The 24,389-nt window shown below is 43.4% G+C and overlaps 1 protein-coding gene across 2 annotated transcripts in view; it reads right to left on the reverse strand.

Moving 5' to 3' along the window:
- INPP5A (inositol polyphosphate-5-phosphatase A) overlaps positions 1–24,389 on the reverse strand; it is a 179,718-nt gene that overhangs the window by 38,069 nt on the left and 117,260 nt on the right. For both annotated transcript variants that reach the window (XM_063405031.1, XM_063405032.1), the window contains exon 9: positions 21,574–21,658. In XM_063405031.1, the coding sequence (XP_063261101.1) occupies positions 21,574–21,658 (85 nt within the window). The remainder of the gene's footprint in view (positions 1–21,573; positions 21,659–24,389) is intronic.

A 24,389-nucleotide genomic window follows, 5' to 3' on the forward strand; every position in this document is an offset into this window, starting at 1 on the left:
GTAGCATCAAGCAGAAAAAATTTAGGCCAACATCTAAGAAAATTATTTGGCTTCTTGACTTACTTGCAGCCCTGGGCTCTGCAGTCACTGGAGTCTGTCAGCTCCACTCTCCTCAAGCTTTGCAGGGAGCACACGCCCTGGCACGGCCCGGCCTGGCACGGCATGGCCTGGCCCTGGCACGGCATGGCACGGCATGGCATGGCACGGCATGGCCTGGCCCTGGCACGGCATGGCACGACCTGGCATGGCACGGCACTGCACGGCCCGGCCCGGCACGCCCTGGCACGGCCCAGCCCAGCACGCCCTGGCATGGCATGGCATGGCATGGCATGGCATGGCATGGCATGGCATGGCATGGCATGGCATGGCATGGCATGGCATGGCATGGCATGGCATGGCATGGCATGGCATGGCACGGCCTGGCCAGGCCAGCCCCGCGGCCGCTGCCGAGTGCTCCACGCTCCCACCTGACCTCAGAACGAACAGCAAGCCCAGAAACACTCCCAAGCAGCACTGCCAAACGGAGTAAATTCAGCAGTTTGCCCTTTAAAATAATGGGGAGGTTTTAACAAGATCAATGGTGTGACACAGCTCAAGTTCAAGGCTTAACCTTTGGAGAGTGTGACCCTTTGGCTCCCACATAGTAGACTCTCAGCAGCAGGTATAATTGGGAGCTGACTTTTAAAACGTAGTGTTGGGCAATTCTGAAATCAAATGACGTATGTACCTAAAATCCACATGTCCTGAGGCAGGCATTGAACACTTTTTATAACAAAATTAGAAATGATAAAGAAACAAAAAACTTTTTTCTTCTTCCTGTTATGCAAAACAGCAAAAAAATGCTTAGTCCCTTAACAAAGATGGGATTTGAGACGTGGAACAGGTAAGCGACTTGCAAGAGGCATAAGTGTGTTGTGGGCTGCCAGCAGCTCAGGCCTGGCCTCTTGCTAAGCCTAAGCACAGCAGTGGATGGATGGGTGCCCTCCTGGATGGACGTGTGCCCCCCGAATGGATGAATGCCCTCCAACTCATACAATGGTCATGAGCATGTACAGCAAAGTGGAAGAGGTGTCCATGTTCTTCCACTGTTTTCTCTCAATGGGAAAAAGCCTCCTCTAAGTTTACTTTTTAAGGAAACAAATGTAACAGGAAAATAATTTTCAGGACACTGCTTCTGGTTTCCAGACCTGAACAAGTTGGGAATGCAAAATTCACTGTGTTGATAACTGAAACATGCTGCATGGTGTTATGGTGAGACTAAAACTTTGCTGACTGGGTGATGTCTTCCTGATGCAGCCTGTGAACCATTTCTTCACTGTATTTTTTCTCTGTTGTTTTGTTTGTTCAGCCTCTTTGACTCAACTCATTTTTATTCTGCGATATCTCATTCATTTCTTATTGAGATATTCCCTGTCTGGTTCACCATCAATTGCTGCTTGACTCACTTCTGAAATGGAGTATGAGTCCAGCAGTCTGTAAGTTCAAATAATCCTTTACAGCTAGTTATGCTCAAACTGCTCCGCGAGCCACGAGGTGGGATTGCTGAGCTGTCCCTCTCCCACCCCGGAGGCTGTGCAGGTGCCAAGCAAAGCCCTGCCCGGCTGCTGCAGCTCCCTGGCCACAGCCCAGCTGCAGGGCTGCCCCAGGCACACGGCCCACCAGCAGGCCGACGCTTCCTCAGCAACACCCAGGCCACCATGGGGTTCACCCATTTCCAGGAGCCCCTATTCACACATCAAAATAAATATTTTTTGATTAAATGAATGAAGGATATCTTTGTAAAATAATGTGCAAGGTGGCTACCCAAAGTTTGCTATATTCTCCTTGATGAACACTAAGGGGGATTGACAGATGAGCATGTGTTCACACCCCACAGCCAACAGAGACTGGCATCACATAAAAACAGCTGTGGGGTAAAAGTCAGTGGGGAGAGGAAACAGGGTGGCATGTTCTATGTACTGCCTCTATTCACCAGCCTGGTAATGCAGCTCTCAGTTCCTTCTGGTGTGGTTTGTGATGGTGTGAGAGCCCAGGGCTGTGCAGTACAGCAATGTTCAGCACCCCCAGGACATGGTCTCCACTGACAGGTTCAAGGCTCAGGACCAACAGCCCTGTGCTGGGGACACAGCTGGTCAGAGAACGACTTGGAGGAACAGCAACTTCACAGCACTGGCTGGGGATTCAAAGGGATTTAACCTGCAATGAATGCTGATCTCTGGCTCATTCGACCCCACCACTGAGGGCACCACCGAGTGAGGACAGAAAGCTCTGCAAGAAATGAGGCAACCAGGGTCCTCCTGCTTGCAACCACCAAACACCCCCCAGAGGGGATGGGACCTGACTGTTTGGTTGACCAAACAACCAAAAGTCCGTTCTACAGAGTTTCTGAAACAAAAATGCAATATTTTTCGTTAAGCAAACCAAGATTCAAATATGTGAGACACATAAGTACAGAAGAGTTAATGCAGCATCATTTTAGAGCTCACAGCTGGGGCTGGCTTGTCGAGTGCTATTCTTTCCGCTGTATCTTTAAGTGCTGTTAAATTCATTTGTCACCTGATCAAAAGCCAACAGGCTACAAATCTCCCAAGCCCCTCTCGTGCTGAATAGTGACAGGAGGATTCTGTTCTGCCATCAGGAAACATTTGTGCGCAGCTCTGTCCGCAGTCATACACGCTACTTTAACTCATCTGCCTCCCCATTCTCCCCAGCCTGGGAGGACAAATTGCTCACTGTGGCTCCCTTTCAGAGGCAGCACAGCGCGCAAAGAATCATGACTGAGCAGAAACACAAGGAACAGGCACATAAAAATTCATCACTTTGGCCTTCTGACCTCTTGCCACTGGATTTGGCAAACCCCATCTCAAAAAGTAGCACCGAGGGAGAGCTAAGCAGAGCGGCTGAGTGAAATTACTGACAAAAAATATCCTGGACACAGGAAAACCCCACCAGATGCTTCATTGTCTTTGCAGAGAAGTGGTGCTGAAAAAAGGGGTGATCTACCACATGGCATATTGGGTGGAATAAGTAGTGCCATTGTTTCAGGGCAGCTCTGTCACTTTACTGACCGCAATACAAAGAGGTGTAAAGCAAGATTTAATCCTGACTTTTTAGTCAGCAGATTAAAACCAATCATGCCAGATGTCCACAAGACTGTTTAACATACAGAAAGCTTTTTCATACTCTACAAAAAAGTAGAAGTTGTAATAACTTCTTTATTTCCTCTAGAGAGGCCTTTTCCACTCACTTTTGGTCAGAAAAAAGGGAGATGTTGTAATAGATTTCAAGATGTGCTATTAATTTTTACTCTAGCTTTTGTTCTTTTTCCTACTGAAACAAAGCTGAACAAACTAATTTATTTAATCCATTCAAAATTAGATAGGTATGCCAAAGAAAACTGCTGGTATAAGAAAGTTATGATTTTAAAAAGAATTTATACCCATTAAGACCAGCAATGGGTGCTATCAGCAGTGTTTAAGTTCTTCAAGTAATACTCAAAGTGGTGAAAGACATGAAAACATGGTGGTCAGCGTGCTCAGAAAGCAACAGATTATCCTTCTCCCCTCCAAACTGGAATTATGCTGGTGGGACTTCCTGCCCAGATGCCTCCTCACAGCTGGTCCGAGGATGTGTGTGCTCTGCTGCCTGCCTGGAACAGGAGCACACACAGGGCACCGTGGGGCTGGGGGCTGGCACGACCCTCAGGGGAGCCCTGCCCACACAGGAGCCTCTCAGGACCCTGGCCTGGCCCTCAGAGGGGCAGGTCCCTCTGTGCCACCACACATGTGACAGCAGGGGATGTCACCTCCACAGCCACTCCTGCCCTGGGACCCAGAAGCCTGGCAAAGTCACTGCAAGCTAAAATATGAGTGATAGTAAATGAAAAATATTCACTGAGTGGTCTTCTTTAAACTCACCTACACAACTGTTACACACTTTGCAGTGTTGTTGCTTTCTTCTATTTCTATTTGTGAACAAATTAATATCCTTAAGTACTATAATAAAGGATATAAATTTAACAATAACCGAAGCATATTTAGGATTTTTTTCTGCTATATTAGCAAAATGGAAAAAAAGTCTGCATATTAGTGTTCCCCTGTTGAATTTCCATAGCTAAAAATGCTGCTAAATTCAGCAAAATTCAGAATTTATATTTAGTTTGTCATATTAAATTGCAAATAATTTATGCATTTAAGAAAAAATAATTGACTTCTCTTTGGAAAAAAACTATAGAAAAAATAATCTCCTTAAAATTCCAGTACTGGGCTAATTTATATCACATATCATTTAGTAATTCAGAAGCCATATGGCAGCAAGATAACACCTTGCTTGGCATCCCTTATCTATCAGTTGCCTTGGAAAAGATACAACTTACATATTTCATTTGTTTTCTCATCATGTGCTTTAAAGAAATCCTCATTACTTCAAAAGTAAATTACTTCAAAATTACTTCAAAAGCTTCAAAAGTAACCATCTTAGTGAATCCCTGACCTAAACCAGTACTGTCAAACCATTTTCTTCATTTCACACCTGGTAGAGACTTAAGTGAAGAGTTAAAATCACAAAGCAAACAAGCTAGCAAGGCACTGCACTACTGGCACTAAGCTAGGGACAGGCACAACTCTTTCCTGTCTGCTTAGTCCTTTCAGAGGAGCACCTGCAAGACACCTGCACGCTCTTCCTGCTGTGTTACTGTAGGTGGGAAGAGGCTCAGCTGTGTGTGCCTGCAGCTGTTCTACCCTCCTGCCACCACATGAACCACTCTGCATTTTTCCAAACCAGGGCTCCACTTCTGGAACTCACGTCAGACAAAAGAGTAAGTGTGTTTTGGCTGACCATGGTCTGCAGCATTATAAACCAGGATAGTAGCCTGCTTCCTTACTGGAACATGTGTTTCATTAGGTTAATTAAGATGTACTATTTGTCTTTCTGTCCCCACCATCATCCTTACTGCACTCCTTGCAGGTCTTGTATCATACCAGCTAATGATTCTATACTGAAAATTTTGGACAGGCAGACACCTCCAGTGCTGCTTCTCATTTCCCCAGTGCACTCTGATGGCTAAAAGTGTAACACTTTAAATCTGGCCTCTCACTGTCATACTGAACCGACATGGCAGGCACCACAGTGAAGGTGATGGTATTTTCTTTGTAACAAAGTCCAGCTAGAGACTCTCAAGCTTATTCCCAACACGAATAAGTCAACCAAGTGTAAATCTGGCTAAGAGATTCCGGCCAGTTAAACACTTACTTCATTACTACTTATTACATCCTGGAATTCACATTATTTTAAAATTACAATTCTACTCTCTATTTCTGAATTTCTTCAGGCAAGTCTTGTGGGTGGCCCTCAAGATACATTTTACCAATTTTTCATGCCCATCCCTCGAAATGTGACCCTGCTCCTGTGCTTTTATCTCTCTGACAACTTCACACAGGAAAACATGCAGCCCCTCTGATAGCATGAAATCGGAAACAATAGTCTCTGGAAACAAAGGGGAGGAGGGAGGCAGGGTACAGTCCAGGTCCTGGCTGATTTTAGGCACAAACAGATGTTCATAGGACCCAATACCCTAAGCAAGCTGAAAGAAAAAGCTTGTAAAAGAAATGGCCCTTAAAAACAATGTATTCAAGAGCTTTAAAATAAAGGCAAAGGGAAAGCAATATGGCTTTCACTGATAAATCTCAGCTAAGAAAACCAAAGTGGCACCATGAATTTCAATGATGCATTTTTCTTTCTCAATGAACTCTACAGCTCATTTTCAAATCTACAAATTGCTTAAATCTCAACTTAGTTTACAAGTCTCCCATAGCCATTAAAAGGTTACAATACAGGCATTTCTATTTCTTGTAACTAATCACCAGAGCTGGAAACACCCAGCAAAGCCCTGAAATATAGGCTAATGCCATTATTTTAAAAGCTGCTTACAGCTCAACAAAGAGGAATATGCTGAAAGAATCTTGATTGGAAAAAATCTTAGACTAGCTGTTGGAACAAATTATGTTCAATCTCCTGTTCTTTTCATGTGCACTATTTCAGACTCAAAAAGCCCATGGAAAGAATCCCTAAAGCGTTGTCCTGAATTGGACTTGGGTTCTGTTTCACAAAAGCCAAAATGCAGCATTTACAAACGAAACAAAGTGTGGAATCATTCCTGTGACTGAAGTTTCTGCTTTTGTGATTAAAACTCTCTTCCTCTCTCTTGAAGAGCCTGCCATCCAAAAGGCCCTGTGCCATGCTCCAATGCACAAAATACATGTATTCATTACAGGAGAAAAAACCCTGAAAAATTTGGCACAAAGGCGGGTGCATAGCTTAAGTCCTGTTTAGGGTAGCCCTCACTTGAACTCCACTCATTTGCATAGATTTTACCTATTGATTGTCTCTATCAGGGATACAGTGGATGGCTAATAGGAATGTTCCATCAGCTGCTTGTGGTCAGGTGCAGATTTAACTTGATAGTTACTAGCATCAATGAGATTCACACAGTAAAGGATTAAAGAATTGGAATGTTTTTCCACCAGCATCAAATTCAGTAGGAATTATTTTAATGACAAACAAAGCTGAGACTGAAGGTCTCTAAGTCTGCTCAGGAAGCTTTAAGGTATTACAGGTCGAAACTCCATCCAGAAGTGACTGTGCATTTGTCTAGTCTAACCACACATACCAGATCCTACATGGCACTGATTTCATCCTCAACTGAAGCAAATGGCACCCCTTCAACTAAAACAAATCCTCAGAAAGGCATGACATCCTGCTAACACACAGGGAACTCACCAATTCCTCTGGCCGCCACTCCAGGAACAGAACCACTTATTGATCATTCTTGTGACTGATTTCCCACATATGATTTTTCATTTCAAACTGTCTGTTAGCAACTTCTAAACACCACTTAGACACAAAAGGAAGGAGGAGATTGCTGTGAACACAGCACAGTATGAAATCACAGCCTTCTGACTGCAAACTCCTGGGAAACCCCTCTGACCTATTGGCAAGGGTTATCTGAGTTAAGTGGAGTGGGCCTCAAAGGAAGCCCAGCTCAGCAAAGCTGGCCCTACAAGCTCTGAAAACAACTCCTCCCTGGCACTCGGATCTGGCCCAGTGTCTGGGTAAGGGGAGCTATACTCAGAGAAGTATACCCAGAGAGGGCCTTGCTCTCCTCTCACACCAAAGTGTGACTTTGCCATGGAGTTCAGTACATAGGCTCAGCAGCCACATGTAGAGTGAAGTACACAACAAAATAATTTACCTACAGATGCCTGAATGATTGTGTCATAGCATTGCTGTGGGAGCTGAGATTCAGCTGTTTGCCCTTGGTGTCTCCCACTGCTCTGCCGCTGACTCCTTGGTGTTCCTGCATGTGCAACACAGCCAAATGCAAAGTTAAACACTGATGTTTTCAACAAACTCATCTTCCCATAGGATCACTTGATTTCACTTCAACACCTTCATCCAACTTGTTAATCTCAGAATAAATTACCTTGTTCAAGCATGTTTTGTGACTGCATTTCCTCTCTCAATTTTCTTCTCATTACCATCCCTTGCATTAGGTTGCCTGAAATGAATGTCAAGCTAATGAGCCTTCAGCTATTGAGAACCTTGCTTGGTGTTTCCCTCCTTTCTTCCCCCTGAACCACAGAAACAAATTTATTCTTCTTCTAAAATTCTGTGATGTCCCAGGTACACAAATTTGTTCTAAACCAACTTTCAAATCTGTTAGTTACAGATGGGCAATTACAATTGGCCATTCCTAGTCTTTAAATTCCTTCTGACTGATCTATCAGGAAACATCATTCACACATTGGTGGTCAAAGCTTTCCTTAGTTTTTAAAATTATACACAAATATGTCAAGTTTAGGAGATTTCCAGTACATTCAGGGAAAAGCTTAATGGTTTTTCTACTCCCAGATGTGAACAGAGCTCTTGAACCTTTTATGGCTACAATACTGACATCCTCGTGAAATTCAGCACTTGTTAAAACCACAAAAAATAAAGGACAGAAGTGAAAAAGAAGTCTTGCTGACTCTTTCAATGACATTTACAAGAGGGGTAATACTGTAAAGAGCTACCCTTCATAAGCCTTCCACACTGAAGGGAAAGAAAATTTATATCCATCTGAATTTCTGCACTGTCTTCAGATATTTCAGAGTGAGATAACCAAACAGACTATGGTTTTGAATGGCACTGAAAGCATACTTTTTCTGCATGAGTGCTAATAATGTAGTATTACTTGTAGTGCAGTGGTGAACTATCTAAAACAATGTGATTTCAGAACTGCCATCAACTAAGTAACCAGTGCAGTTTGCACTGTGACATGTTTCACCCCATAAAGGACATTAACTTCTGAGAACTATACTGAGTGTGCAGGAAATTGAGCTGCTCATATTAAAGGATTTTAAAATTACCACTACAAACCCACTGTGAACTAGCACACAGATCTGATCAGTTGAAAATCTGTAATTCACTAGCTTCAGGGCAAGCAACATTTAGTTCTAGAGAAATGATCAAAGGTGGGAACAATGTTAATGTATAGTCTGTATATACCCTTCTGTATCTTCCCAGTGCACACACATGGCTGAAAGAAATCCATACAAGTTATCAGCAAAAAATTAGGTGAAACAGCCATCTGTATAGGAATCATTGGCAGAAACTGGCTTTTATTTCAGCAGTCACAGGTTTCACCAGAAATACTGACAGCAAAGGGGCCAACGTCAGCTGTTTGCTGAAGCACATTTAATATGCAGCATCAGGCAGCAGTTTGAGCCCTCAGCACAGCCTAACAACTGAAGAATTGCAGCCTTCATTTTGTCTAACCCTGCTTTTATTGTTTGTCATTGTTTCTTAGAGTTATTCTGCTGTCAATATTTGAAGAACAGAATCCTGTCTGGGTATTGATTTCCTAAAGACTTTGAATCACTGCCTTCATAATGCATATATTTTTAAGGCAAGTGCATGCAAAAGGTGGAGGTGAAGTTGCTTATTGAATTAAATCAATACAAGATGCCATACTGGCAATTATCATCTAGTATTCATTTTATATAATGTAAAATACTCAGCAGACAGAAGAAAAACAAATTTCCATCCCACTTTGGCAATCTTAATTTAAATCTCTTGTATACTCTGGACCTTTGGCTTGCTTAAGTTCTGCTGTTGTCATTTAGGCGTTTAGCACACACTCGACCGAAGCCGGTGACGATGGGGAAGCACAGTGCCACCTCCTGTGATACTCCCTCGGTGCCACTGAAGGGAACAGACAGACAGCAGTGCAGCTGAAGTCTGGAGATGCTTCTCCAAGAGCAATTCAGGGGCTGCACTGCAGAGACTCCATGACTGAAAAAGCCCCAAATGACACAGAAGGGGAAATACAGAATCCACACTAAAGTCCAGCTCAGTTCAAGTTGTTTGTGTTCTGCAAGCTTAGTGACAGTCCTACAGTTACACTGCATTCAGCTGAAAACAAACAAAAAATTACATCTGGTTTAATTTTCAGGGAATCATTAGGGTTATATGAATAAAAATGATCTAGAAATAGCATTTTAGAAGCACAATGTGATGCCCATATGGAGTTCTGCCAGCATACACATTTGTTTCCTGTCTCTAAGGGAGCAAGGGGATCCGAGTGCCATGCAGCAGGCTTGCCAGAACACTGTGACCACCAGAGCTGGAGGAAACCAGCCACAGTGCCCCCTAATCCATCCCAGACCTCTTGAGACTGGAGAGCAGCCTTTGCCTGTCAGAGAGCTGTCTGCTGTGCTCAGAGCTGGACAGGAGATGATGGGAATCACCTACAGCTACTGAACAGGCCCCCCGCACTGAACCACGTGGCAGAACTGAGCCTCAGCCTGTGCTCCTGCCTGCCAAGGGCTGAGCAGATGTGCTTCACTAAGAGCTCAGGAAGATGCTTTCTCCCCAGGAAGCTGAATTCCTCCCTTTTATGACAGGAAAGCAAAAGCTGAGCATATCCTTCTGTGATACTGGGTCAGTGTGCTGCCTCTTCCCACTGCCTCGGCTCGGGATGGGGAGTACCCCCACAGCTGTGCCAGGAGGGGGAATCCCCCCGAGGAATTCTGTGCACCCTAAATGAACCCTTGCCCACCCCACGGCCTCTCCTCCCTCCTTGCAGGAACAGTTTCCAAGGAGCACATGGGAGCTGACCCGTCAAACACTTTTTATATGGACCCCAGGAGTGCCATCACAGAGGCTGAACTCAGAATCTGCTCCTACCAGGGGGCTGTTCCATACATACATACATACATGTTTCTTTTCCTACCTCTACCAGAAAGTGCTATTTAATTGTTAGTGTTTATTTGTCCCACTGAAAGGGCAAGTTACACGAAAGTGTGGAAAGTCAGCTACAAAGAAAACAACAACAACTAGCAGATGCCAGATGAAGCACGACTTCACAGAAAGGTCCATGTGGCAATACACCTTGTTCTTGCAGAGGAAGATGCCATGAAGAAATATGATAATTTTCAAGGATTTTATTGGCATACTCTTCACTCATTTAAAAAAAAAAATCTATTCCATGATCGTTGAAAATAACATCAGACTGTATAGGTCAAAAATTGACTGACATCACTCTGGACAGCATTATTGAGACACACAAAGAAGCTGTTGTGCCTTTAAGCTTATGGTACATTGCAACGCAGTAAATGAAAAGCCACTATTATGAGGGGATGTTTATGTCAGTATCTGAAACAAATCTTCTTTTTACTAGGATAATACTGTCTTAAATTGTTAACTGTTGATCAGATAAACAACATGTGATAAAGATCCTATAATCTCTTTTCATACAATTGGTTTTAACCCCTTAACAGCTATTCAAGTATTAAAATATTACATACTAATGACCCTTGTGAAAGCTTGAGAGAGCTGTAAATTACATCCTAACACACTTCTTGTGTAAGCAGTAATTCAAGATTAGATTTTAATAAGGTGAAGATAGGATGATAAAATTTTCACAGGAGGTAATGTCGCATCATTGCTAGAACTTGCATCCTGCTCCCTTCCCACTCTTTTGGCCTCTGTAAGAAGAAATGAGTTTGATCTCCCTGGTAAGGCTGCAGATTGAAGAGGTATTTCATGCAGTGCAGGACATGCAGAACCTCTCTTGCCTTGTGGTACCAGGCAAAGGTGACCCATTGCTGCATGACCTCCTAAAGGGCCAGGAAGCTTCATCTTTCTTTCCTTAGAGCAACCTAAATGTTACAGCAATTATTACAGCTGATTTAACATTCCTATATTGTCACTTTGCATATTTTGCTTTGGAATGTCAAATTCTCATCCCAAATTGGGACCTGGAAAAAATTACACATTATGGGAAATCCTATTCTGACAAAGGCAAAGTTGCTGCCTGAATTATCAATACTAATAAAGGTAGATTTGTGGACATATCATGTAGATTAGAAAGTCAAAGTTTCCTTTGATATTGCATGTGATAAAATACAGTGGAGACCTGCATCCAATACATTTTTTTTTGAAATTACCACTGTGTGAGTCCTCCTCAGAGGGGTGAGGAACAGAGGCTGCTGTCCTGTTTCTTACCTCTGTGCTACAGAACTTTGAGGGCAAGAACTGTGAAAGAGTGAAAAGTAACTTGCTGCAAGTGCTTATTCCATGGTGCTAGGCAGCAAAGGGTGTGTTTCCTGAACTTTCTTAAAATTAATACTGATGTCTATGCTAATTTTCAATGAAAGGAGGACCAGGTCCATTTGCCTGTGTTAGTGCAGAGAGGGCTGGAGAAGCTGGAAGAAAGAGAAACAAATAGAAGAGTAATACATGTATGTACGTGTATGGCTGCACTGTAAGGTACAATCCAACAACACTGTGAACACTTTTACCCTGCCAGCCTGAGGGCAGAGCGCCCCCGCTGCCCGGCCAGGAGGCTCCTGCGCCCTGGGACAGCACAAACCCAGCCGGGACGGGAGGGCTTCATCTGCCAAGGTGGTTCAGATAATCACAGCTTGGCTAAGGCAGCTTTAACTGCAATGGACACAGGTGTGATCAAGATTTCAGTTACAAACCAAACGATTTAATGCAACAGCAACTGGTGTCTCTCACCACCATCATTTACTGCCCGGCCCATACAATATCCTACCACAAATGAGCCTTTAGGCTCACCATTTGTCCATTCTCCCTGAGGCTGACCACATTTGCTACTGGTCAAATCTAAATAAAAATAAAGATTTTCTTTTTTAACAAAATATCCATCTTGGTTTCTCAGTGCTCTTATCTACAACTTCTGAGACTTACTATTTTCAGGTAAAATAAAGATTTTTTTAATGTTTTAACATAGCTGCACACACATTCAGAGATTCTGTGCATTCAGTTCATCAACTCTCATTGTATTTTTGACTCCAACTCAAGAATCAAATTTGCCATTGCAACTGGAGTTGGGGATCATAGAGGCAAATATGATCCTGTTCCTTGATTTTCAGACAGATACCAAGTTCTTTCTACCCAATTTTGTTTCTGATAAGCAAGCAAAATATATTTCTTTAATACACAGTGTGATTTTTTTTGCAACAAAACTCGCTCTATGCTTCCATTTATGGCAGTGAAAATAGGTATACACAGGCTTTTGCTACAATGCAAAAGGGTTTTGTACAATGTATGCAGGGTTTAAGTCTTTCCTTCCCTCATCTTTTGTTTTATATCATCAGTGGGTGCCTTTCAAATACTAGTGCATGATTCATACACAGATGTTAAAATTTTGTATTGCAGTAACACCCAGGAATAAACTGAAATGTAAAAAGAATGCATTTTTTGTACGTTCATCTATCCTTTCTAAAATTACATGTTTTTTAAAAAAGGGATTTTATAGCATCTAACCATAAAATATTTTGTGTCATTTGAGCTGATAAGTTTCTGCACTAGAAATAAGCAAAAAAACAATGAACAGGTGGCTTTATTAAAGTACTTATTACAGATTTGCATTATGGATTACAACACTCCACCAAATTATTCACAGTACACCTGCCCGGATAAGAGTAATTCTAAAGTTCAGATATTATTACTGGTTGGTTATGTGTGTATTTTTCTAGCCACAGTCCCTGCTGCACCACGAGCCCTCTTGCCATGCCTGTCAATAGCTGAGTGCCACTGCTTGAAGGCAAGCGCAGGATCAGCTGCTCCCCTAATTCTGACTCCAGCACTCCCCACTTACAGAGTCAAAACCCTGGGCACGACAAAACGTCTGGCAAACACATCTCAGCCTGCTACCCAGCAGACAGGCACTGTCACGCCGGGCAGGCTGCAGCGGGCACCGGGGCCTGGCACTAGGACTGTATCGAGCTGTCCCTGAGGGTGTTCTTCCATGTGCATGAAGCCCCTGGAGCCGCCAGCCCGGGAAAGCTGCCCTGGGAGGGGGCCCTGCTGACAGCTGTGCCCAGGGCTCACGGGTCCCAGCGGGCCTGGCGGCAGCAGGCCCCGCCGGGGCTCCGCGCCCTCACTGCCCTCACTGCGGTCACTGTCCTCACTGCGGTCACTGCGGTCACTGCGCTCACTGCCCTCAGTGCCCTCACTGCGCTCCCTGCGCACCCTGCGCTCACTGCCCTCACTGCCCTCACTGCGGTCACTGTCCTCACTGCGGTCACTGCGGTCACTGCGCTCACTGCCCTCACTGCCCTCACTGCCCTCGCTGCCCTCGCTGCCCTCGCTGCGCTCCCTGCCCTCACTGCGCTCACTGCCCTCGCTGTGCTCACTGCCCTCACTGCGCTCACTGCCCTCGCTGCCCTCGCTGTGCTCACTGCGCTCACTGCGCTCACTGCCCTCACTGCCCTCGCTGCCCTCGCTGCCCTCGCTGCCCTTGCTGCGCTCACTGCCCTCACTGCGCTCACTGCCCTCAGTGCCCTCACTATGCTCACTGCCCTCACTGCCCTCACTGCGCTCACTGCCCTCACTGCGCTCACTGCCCGCGCCGTGCCAGCCCCGCGCTGCCTGCAGGTGAGGCCCTGCTGCTGCTGCTGGCACCGCTGTCACCGCTGTCACCGCCAGCTGAGGGCACAGCTGCCAGTCAGCACACACCGCCGGATTCATCGGCTCCGCGACGCCCAGCCCTATCAGAAGGCACGAGATAATTGTATTTCATTTGTGTACGTTTTAATTACAGAGCAGGCAGTGCCCAGCTTGATGAACGTAGCATCCTTCCCGTTCTGCTTTGTCACCGCGCTTGTGTTAATTCGCACCCGAGGCTGCAGGCGCCGCTCGGCGCTGCTGCCGAGGGGCCCCGTTTGTTTCTCCGGTGTCATCCTTCACACGGCGGCGCCGTGCGGGACCTCGGCCTGCTGAGAGCAGTGTCATCCCTCCCGCAGTCACAAATTAAAAGCAGGTTTATGACCACATGCTCCAAGACCCTCTGGGGCCCCCGAGGAGGCAGCCAGAGAACAATCCATTCACTAATCTCTCCCCTTATCTATGATGGAAGTAGAAACAATTGCATCATTTAATTTACTATTGCAAAGGGGATACGGCTCATTGGCCCCTCGTTGTTTTGAAGATGGATTTAATTAACCTCCTATGAATCTTGCCAATACGTGTGGCAGCATCAGTATGGAATGAAAGATGTCAAAAAATCAGCTGCAGGGTAATGAGCATTTCTCAGGCTTGCTCTGCAGAGAGGACTCACGGCTGCAGAGCCTGGCCCCAGCAGAAAGCTGAGGAGCACACTGAGTTAATACACTGCTGTCTGGCCTCTGGGAATCCGAGCTCGGGCTCGCCTTAGACTACTAAGAAGAGAGGTAATTGAATAATTCCTAGTAGCCACATGCATCTTTAACGCAGAGGCCATTTGCAATCACTGGAAAATAAAGAACTGCAATTAACTACACTGTTAAGTAAATATATCCAGTCCCTCGGGGAAGCAATCTGCATGCTTTTATAAGTCTGGCTACAATATAAAACTCATCACAATGTCTGTGAGAGTAATTTATAACGAACGTTTAGCAGGTGCCTCAGATGTGTTGCTGCCATTTACCTACATTAATAAAGCTCTCCTTAAGAGAGCTGAAATTGTATGCGTTTAATTTAACAAATCTTTATTACACTTTCATTTTACAAAGGATGCTGTTTCCAGCATTTCCTAGAAACATTTGAGCTAGTAAAGAATGTTAAAATCTTTATGACAGGAAGGTATTTACAGTGAACTGCTTGAGATTATGAAACCAATCCAGGAGTTTACATTCTTTCCTAACTGGAAGGAAAACATGATCAGAAACTTGTAAGCTATTGATGTATTCCATGATATGCTGATTTATCTCAGAAACAAAGCAATGTGGTTTTTCTCTTACAAGAATGGTTTAGTGTCACTTTACTGCAGGAGGAAGGGAACCCTGTTGCAGTTTGAAACTACCAGCCACTATGGAGCAGGACCTGCTGGAGCTCGCCACCTGACCATGAATTGTATGGCTGCACCTGATATCCCACATGGATACGTGGGCACCTGCACATCATCCCTGCCCAGGAAAGGTAACAGTCTGGTTTGGTTTGGAATAAGGAGGCACAATTGAGCACACCCAAGCACTACATACACTTGCTTTTTATGCCATGTCAGTTTTTTTAATGCAATGAAATGTTACTGGTTTCTGAAAGCAAAATTAGTCAGAATTTAAAAAAAAATAATTATTGCTGTGTTTGTAACAACAAGAATGTGCAATTCTTTCATGCCCTTTTCCTGATGCATTCAAAGCATGTTCTGCAAATATTACTTCGATTTAAAAAAAAAAATATATAGACACACACACAAATATTTGCACCTGACAAGACAGCCAGGTGGTTCATGGTATCTCCTGAATGCTCGAGGACAGCAAGAGCCTCATCCTGACAGGTGACCTGTTTTTGTCCAGAGAAGCACATCTGTACTGAGGAGCAGATAATTAAGTCTCCACATCCATCCATCACCTCACTTGAATCAGCTTTTCAAATCAGTGATAATTGTCTAATTAACTATTAATCTTTTTCATGACAATTACTAATGGATTATTTGTTGGCTGGAGTTTGCAAAGATCCTTGTTAGTGTCCAATGCATGGGACGAAACAAGTTAAAATATTTCTTCAGATTTGAGTAAGGTCTGAATCAATTATTCAGATGTGAAAAGCTGTTCATCAGCTTTTATTTTGAACAAGAGATGCTTGCTCAAAAGAGAGCGAGTGATATCTCAGAGGAAGAGGTCCTCATTTTGTAGGCACACACTGTGGCAGTGCCAGGAGTGCTCCTCCCAGCTCTGCTGGCACAAGCATGCTGGATAAAGGGATTCCTCACCTTTATCAGAATGTTCAGAATGAAAGACCACGTTGTGCCAGGACGGCGAGATCAAATGGAAATTATGTGATTCACTGCAGCATCAGCAATACAGTGGGAGCTAAAAAGTCATGCAGAATGAAGTCGTTCCTATTTTATCAGATAATATAAAATCACATGGTCAGAGGTGGTAGAGGGACACAGCACAAGTGAATGATGGAGCCAGACATGTGAATTCTTATGAGCAGTAATTACCTTTTAAAAAACATTTAATCAGCAATTCCAGTCCTGGCTGATCAAAGGGCTGCTTGGCAGAAGTCTAGAAAGGAAATACTGGGGTTGACAGTAACCCATGGAGCAGACAAGGTGGGTGGACAAAATTAATTCTGAGTTTTAAGATGAGGACATTACTTCTTCTGCAGGTAGAGCTTGACAGATTTTTGTAGGCCAAAATGTCTGGAATCCTGAAACACCACTTCTGTTGCTACCTTCATAAATTTTCATATATGATACACTTAATCCCTCGCCAGCTTACCAAGCTACCACTAACCCTAACAAAATATGCTTTAGTGAGGGAAAAATAAAACCTGTTTTTGCCTGGATACAAGGCAAGCCTACAGTTTACCTTCAGCAAATGGATTTTGTGATTAATGTGACTTTCTCCTAAATCTTGACAAACGGAACTCATTACTGAGCTGCTGTTCTTGGGACTGAGGAGCACAATTTTTATTTTTATTTCTTGAAAGTACAAGGTACTTTTCTAAGAGGCTCCTGAATCAGCAGCCTCAGAAAGAAGGTTTTACTCCCAAACAGTCAAAATAAACCCCGATTCTTAAGCCTGTTTATACTTTCCTAAAATGGACATACTGAACGAGGAAGACTTATAGTTTAGAGTTTCAATGAATAAATTCTTTAAATATTAAAATGAAGTAATTCTCAGAGATTAATACAGGTTGTTACTATGGCCAGCTGACTGAAAAGAATACTCTCCCTTGGTCTAAACCCATCTAAAACATTTGAATGGTGACTGAAAAGAGCAAGTCAGGGCTCACTGAGACAGGAGAAATACCGCTCTGGATAAGCACAGCCAAAGGTGGGAAGCTGAAATGCTTTGCCTGGGGCAGGGTACACGAGAGAAGCAGCTCCATGTTCCAGCAGAGTGCCTGGGCCAGCTGGAATGGGAGATCTCTCTTTTTTTAGCACCTCCTCTACCAAAGATGAGGCAAGGGCACGCTGCACGGGCAGCCCCAGGAGCCGCCGGCGGACGCGGGGCATGCGAGCCTCGCAGCCCTCCCGCTGCACTGCCAGACACAGAGCAGCTCTGCTCCCACGCTTACACCAGCAAGTAAAACAATACACAAAATAACAGAGGCTAGTAAATTGTTTACATTAAAAAAAGAGGTAAAAGTGGAGATCGGAATGGCCTGGGCCCCATCACAGCATGAAACTCCATGAGCCCTGCAGCAGCCACCACAGCGGAGAGAATTAACTTACTTCTTCCATGTGGTCACTCACTTCATTTCTCTAATTTCTTGCCTCAAACAAAAGTAACCTGACCTCCTCAGTTCTTGGTGGTAAAACCCCTCATTCATCCCCACAAAACCTCCTGTTCCCTTCTTACTCTTAACATATTCAGAGATTTTAGTGTCCTGGTTTTATTCAGGTGGCAGCCAAGTTGTCTTATTTCAGAACTTTGAAGCATGCAATGTATTACCTTTTAAAGAACCAAAACACTAACTCATAATAATTATTAAATTTCTGGAATATTCTTCACATTCAGCCTACAGTATGCCTCACTGCTGCTGCAGATTTCTTTGAAGTCACCTCATCAAATCTCCTTTTTACTGAGTTTTCGAAGGTAATTTTCCAAAACCAGAAAAAGTACCTTTGTCATACATGCAACGATAAACTTGCAATGTACTTCAGGTAAGTGCAAAGATTACAGTGACCTGTGTTAGCTTTGAAAGGGGAGAGCAGAACTTTTGGAAAAATTATAGGAAAGTTGTCTCCTACATGAAGAAACATCAAAATTTCATTTTTCTGTGAAATGCTGTGACAATACTTGTACTAGAGACACTGCAGAGAAGCTATAGATATAGATAAAGACTAGAATTCACAGTTGAACCAATATAAAAGTTTGTATCATTTTTTTTATGTTGCAAATACTTCCATATGTGCTGGCAATAGAGGTGTGGAAGGTACCTGAAAGCAGTGGGCAAATAATCAGAACGCTATAACACCCAAAAAGTCTAGCATTTTAAAAAAAAATCAGTAGGCAAAACTTTGAATTTAAACAGCAGCAAATCTTCAGCCACCTTTGCCAATACAGGATTAAGTGAATTACCTGGCCGGGAGACAGAAGATTCAGGTCTTACAGCACACCTTAAAGTGAACAAAACCCAAGGAAATGTTGATCTTTCTCCTGCAGTTACCGCCTTACTAAATACATTTTGTAACTACAAGGGTATTTTTGCTGGCTGGAGCAGGGTGGTGTCCTCCAAGAGGCTGGACTCTAATGGAAGATTTTCTGGATGTTTTACAATGATAAAGCACTGGTATTGACCTTCCTCAAAGAGACAGACTGGCCCCCAGGTTGGCTGCACCGTCCAGTGGGATGTGCTGGGATGTGGCCCTGCCAAGGCAGGTCAGGAACTGGCAGCAAACACAGCTGGTGCTACCCCAGCAACAGCACCTGCACTGCCCACGTGCCAGTACAACCTCCCCATGGGTGACTCCAACAACAGGAACGCAGATTTTGCTAGCAAGGAAATCAACGTGACTTCAAATTAGGGCTCCTGTAAGTGTTCAATAAATTACATATTAATGATTTATAGTCTATTAATTATGAATTAATACACGCAACATTTTTTGTGTCTGATTTAGGACACTGCACATCAGAGTCTGGACTCCACATTCTGAACAGCTCTCAGATTCTCCCTTTAAATGGCTTAATTGGGAAATTATTTACAAACACACTTCATTCTTTATGTTTGATGTAAGTACAGTCTGCATTACACAAGTATTGCTCATAGCATCTCAGTGTTCAAGCACTAGCAGCTGTGGTCTCAAGAGATAACTCAAAAGGTCAGCAAGAAAAGCAGAGATAAATTTAGTAATATATACAAGGATGACAGGTCAATGGATTAACCCTTGCAATTCCCAGTATTAACTCCACTGCTGAATAGTCCAAAGAGTGGCTAATTCCCATCTGCATGGTTTAAATACCAGAAGGGACTGGGACTGCCTTTGGAGAGGGAGGTTCCAGCTGAGCGCAGGCTCAGCCTGGGGCTGGCACTGAGCACTTGGGACAGAAGCACCTCTGGCTGCTCTTGCTGCTGTTCTGCCACTGCCAGCTGTGCATAGCTGTGATCCCAGCACTTGGCCAGCTCCAGAAAAAAGGCACATTTGAATCACAGCCTTTACACTTCACTTTGTGAAGTGATTGGGACCTGGATCTTAAATACAATCAAACCACCAAGTCCTATCCAGTACAATTCCCTCTAGAGGTGGCCTGTAGCTCTGTCCTTACAAATGACACCGTAGGGACTGATCTGTCCCCCAGGAGCCAGCCCTCACTGCCAGTGCTGTATGCTATTAACTCCCTCAGGACTGTCCCGGTGCCAAAGGCAGTCGGAGACACAAGAGACTGTTTCTTACAGCTTTGGGCTGCTGACATACAGATTTATAAACTGCACCAAGAACAGAACACTACAAAGCAAACTTACTGTGACTTTAGCTGTGCGTGTACAAACTGCAAGTGGAAGTTTCTGAATCAACTTCAGTTATGCTTAATTAACATTGCAGAGTAGCTGGGTGAAGTTCTGATTACTGGGCTATGCCACTTCTCCAAAAAACAGTAGAAAATCTGTATTATCCTAGTGCTTTGTACCTTCACACAGGCTTGCATCTTAGGTGGGAAGAATGAGAAAATGAATTTGATTCATCTTCCAATTACACCTTTTGTGCTCACATGCAGCAACATAAACCAGCAGGGGTAAAGCACTCCCAAGGTGCAGAGTACTGTGTCAGGCTCAGAACCCCCTGGGTTCACCCTACTTGCTCTGCAGCTCACTCAGTTTCCATCATTCGAGGTTAGACACTATCTTGTTTGATGGGGATGATTTTGGAACTCACGGATATAAACGTAGAAATCTTAATCTATTGGTACTAAAGCAAACACCCTTTGCAGTTTCAGTCCTGCAGACTGCTGGCAGTATCTAAGTCAGGAAAAACTTGGAGCACCCTTCATCAGTACTGAGTACAGGAGGTAACTCTGCTGCAATGTGACTGACAGGGGTTCTCAGACAGCAACATCCTCAATAATACCATCACACCCTCCTGAAGAAAAAAGGCATAATAGTTCTTTGAAGTGATCACTACCAAGTGATCTCTGAACATTGATGACAACTATGGCAGCCAGAGGGTAGCAGAGCAGGTTTTAACCCTTAACACATGCAGTATGAAGCTGCATACTCTGAATTAGTGACTTGACTTTCCTTTCAACTATGCTTTAAGGTTCTTGGCGAAAAGACTCCAAGAAGGAGTTATTAGTTCCATGTGCAATGCTGTCACATCAAACTCCTGTTTTTCAACAGGTGGACCACTCCTCACGTAGGAAGGAGAACAGCACTGCACCTGAATGGGGGGAAGCCAGCCTTTGGCACACAGGACATTTCCCACAGTTTGATTTACAAAATAAAAACTTTTGACTCAAAAGATACATGCCTACCCTCAAGGACACCAAAAAGACATCACAGTATCCCAGAGAATTAAAATGGGAAAACCATAAGATTAAACTGGTTTTCTATCTGGGTATTATTTCTGACACCACCTTACCTGGAGCTCCAGCATTCAAGTCAAGGGTGCTGGTTTTGCACACCTTTTTGCTGGTTATCTCAACTCATAATGGAAAAGCTTTAGTACATTCTTTTGGCTTTATACAAATCTCCCAGTCACCCTTCCCCATTAAGATGCTACTGGCACAAAGGTCTGTACTGATGACTGCCTGTACTTTTAAAGCATGGAGCTCTATCATGGACATTTGGGAAATGCCTCTTGTTTTTCCTCAGAGTAGGAAGGTAATGTAGCACTTCCTCTGTTTGCAGGTAATTATTGTGATTCACTGTGAGCTATAAGGAGATGGCAAAAATCACAACCACACAATGTTAGTTAGTTACTTGTTGGATGTTCCTGTTAGAAGTAGTCTTGGCCAAGTCTAATGTCAATATCAACATTACTTTGTTCAGTCACTTTTAGGTTTTCTACAGGAAAAAAAAAAAAAGAGAGAGAAAGCAAACCTGGTAGGGTCTACAACAGAAGAAAAAGAGAACTCCTACCTCTACTACTGCCTTGGCATCCAGTCTAAAGTTGAAATCTCCAAAGACAAAATACGAAACTTTCTCAAACCGCTGATCTATAATTCTGGAAAAAAGCAAAAACATAACAAACCTGTCATTCAGTTTTACATACATGCAAGAATGTACAAAGACACACATTATCCTTAAGCACAGTCTCAGAAATAATTATTGGAACCATCAAAACTACCATTTTATACTGGATGAATATATTAACCATATTTTTCAGTTGAGTTTCTTTGCTTAGGCAATTCTATCTCCAGCCCCTGTACAACAGTGCTCTTATTTCCCATGCCTGGCTGACAGAACAAGCTGAGGGAAAGTGTATTAGCAGCAGTTCATACAAATCTTGCAGAAGTGGCATTTGGGGACCATGGAAATCCTGAGGCTATCATGGAATTCCTTCACACCTTCGAAAGTTTAAGGATATGGCTTTGGGCTGGGCAGGTGAGAATTAGGAATGCTGAATTAGTGGCGAGTTCAGAGAACGTTTGAGTTTACTGATATATAAGCAATGTTACCAGTGGTTTTGGGTTCTTTGTGAAACACAGGAGAAGTGACACAGTAGGGCTATCATCCCATCTGAGAGACTGAGCATCCCTGAGGTTCCCAGACTGGTTACAGTTCTCTCAAGACAGATCTGTGTTGCTCACAGCAGATTTTTGCTGAGGCTGTAGCTAACGCCTAACAAGTAATTGCTCCAGCTGTGAAGACTGACTTTTCTTCAAGCCTTTGCTCAGTCCTACCCAGGGAGATATGGCATTACTATGCATCTTTCAAATCTTGTATTATTAAAAACGGACATTATATTATTAGCCAATCTATTAACAACAGTTGTGAGGTACTCTCAACAATATGCAATTTTACAGCTTCTAGAGATTTTGGTATTTAGAAATCCACCAAGTTGCGCTTATTTTCAAACCAGGAATCAATACAATTCATCTCCTATCAGTGTCTGAGGAAGGTATGAAACACCCAAAACTTGACTGCCACAGCCACAAAGAATTTATACAGACAAAATGCACAGAACGCCCTGGGAGTGCAAGATGTGAGAACTAAGGGACCAACGAGGCAATCACTGTGAACATTCTGGGAATACATCAACATGTAAGCACTGCACTGGCAGAAACTCCACTGGCAGAAATGCAGAAATGAGAGGGCAGGGCCCACACGGACAGGTAAAGCACTATCCAGCAATGCTGGCCACGAGGCACTGCTGCCCCGTTAGGAGGCAATTGTTGCAGATGGCTTTACAACTTCTAATGCATTACATCAATTTATTCTCAAAACTATAAGGAAAGATGTCACATTGGATCTGTAATGAGATACTGCTTCTCCTCTGAAAACATCTCACAGTTTTTGTCAACAGTAATCCATTACATAAGGAATATTATTTTACAGAAAAAATTATGTGCATTGGGCCTAAGACACTGATCATTTGAAGAAAATCTCTTGCACAGATGTATCTGTTTCCCCTATGAAAATCTCTAATCCTCCATTTAGCTGACAGATTATTGCAGGCACTGTTAATAAATACTGCCCACTGTCAGCTCCCAGCAAGCCCTGAGAAAAACCTGTCACTCCTGACCTGCACAAAACATTAGTTTGATTAGTGCCCTCATGGAAAATTGAAGGAAAACGAGAACTTAAAAGTTAAACCATTCACACTGTAACAGTTTGCTAACACTATCTTTAGTGTTTAAGTGCAAAATCGGATCTGCAACTTATACATCAGAACAACAGACTTTGCTTTGCCAGCTGTGCTGATTCAAGTATCAGCTTTGGTTCCTCTTGTTGCCATTTACTCCTGACAGAGGAATGACAGATACTGCAGGAATGACATCAAGGTCCATTGAAGGCCCCTTGAAACAAATTGGGATTATGAGAACCATGCCTGTGACTGAATTATGCAAAGACAGATTTTCCAAATAAACAGACTATTTCAAAAATATTCAGTGAAAAAGTCTCCAAACTGATGACCGACCCAGCTGATTAGTCTGCTTCTGAATTAATTAAAACTCAGCCATAGTCCCGCACATTACCTCATTTAAACATGATTTGCATACAAATCAATGCCAGTTCTACAACTGATAATTTTGTCCAGTTTCTCCCCTTGTAGCTTGTCTTGTTGGATATTTTAGAAAGCGTGTTTTATGACAAATTAAGAGTCCAAATGTTACTTGTCCAGAATGATGCTCCAAGTGGCTTCTGACACATCTCTTTCCACAGGTGTGAAAGTAATTCTGGTGTACAAGAAAATTCCCAACAGTGGCACAGCAAAGGATGAACACATTTATGTACTTCTGAAGTGATGTGGGGTACCTAACAATGAAAATTCCTTTAAGTGACTCAACACATGTATGTAACCTACTGTCCTTGCCATTACTTACTATTAGTAAGTGGAACTTACTATTAGTTCAAGAGTTCCCAAATCTTAGATCTCTTTCAGCGGTTTGGAACTGATAGCTCTGTGCTGAAACACTTCCTGGTACTTAAAACTGTCCTGAATCAATGGTATAAGAACCAGTTTTCCTGATTGTGCTTTCAGAGTCAGACCCCAGGTCTGCAAAGGAGATGGAAATAATGAAGAGTACAGCAATGTCCCTTCCCCTGGGAACATGCAGAAAAGCTGCCTGTCACTGAGGACACTCAGGGACAGAAATGGGGCACTGCAAGTACAGCCAGTCTGGCCAGGGACACAGGGAAGGTGTTAGGACTGTGGTGAGAGCTAAAAAAAGTCTTCTGTTCCTTGTGTTTCCATGTTCTGTGTCATAAATATGTATAGTTCAACACATGTA

This window comes from Prinia subflava, chromosome 9 (assembly GCF_021018805.1).
Source record: "Prinia subflava isolate CZ2003 ecotype Zambia chromosome 9, Cam_Psub_1.2, whole genome shotgun sequence".
In the NCBI taxonomy this organism is placed as follows: Eukaryota; Metazoa; Chordata; class Aves; order Passeriformes; family Cisticolidae; genus Prinia; species Prinia subflava.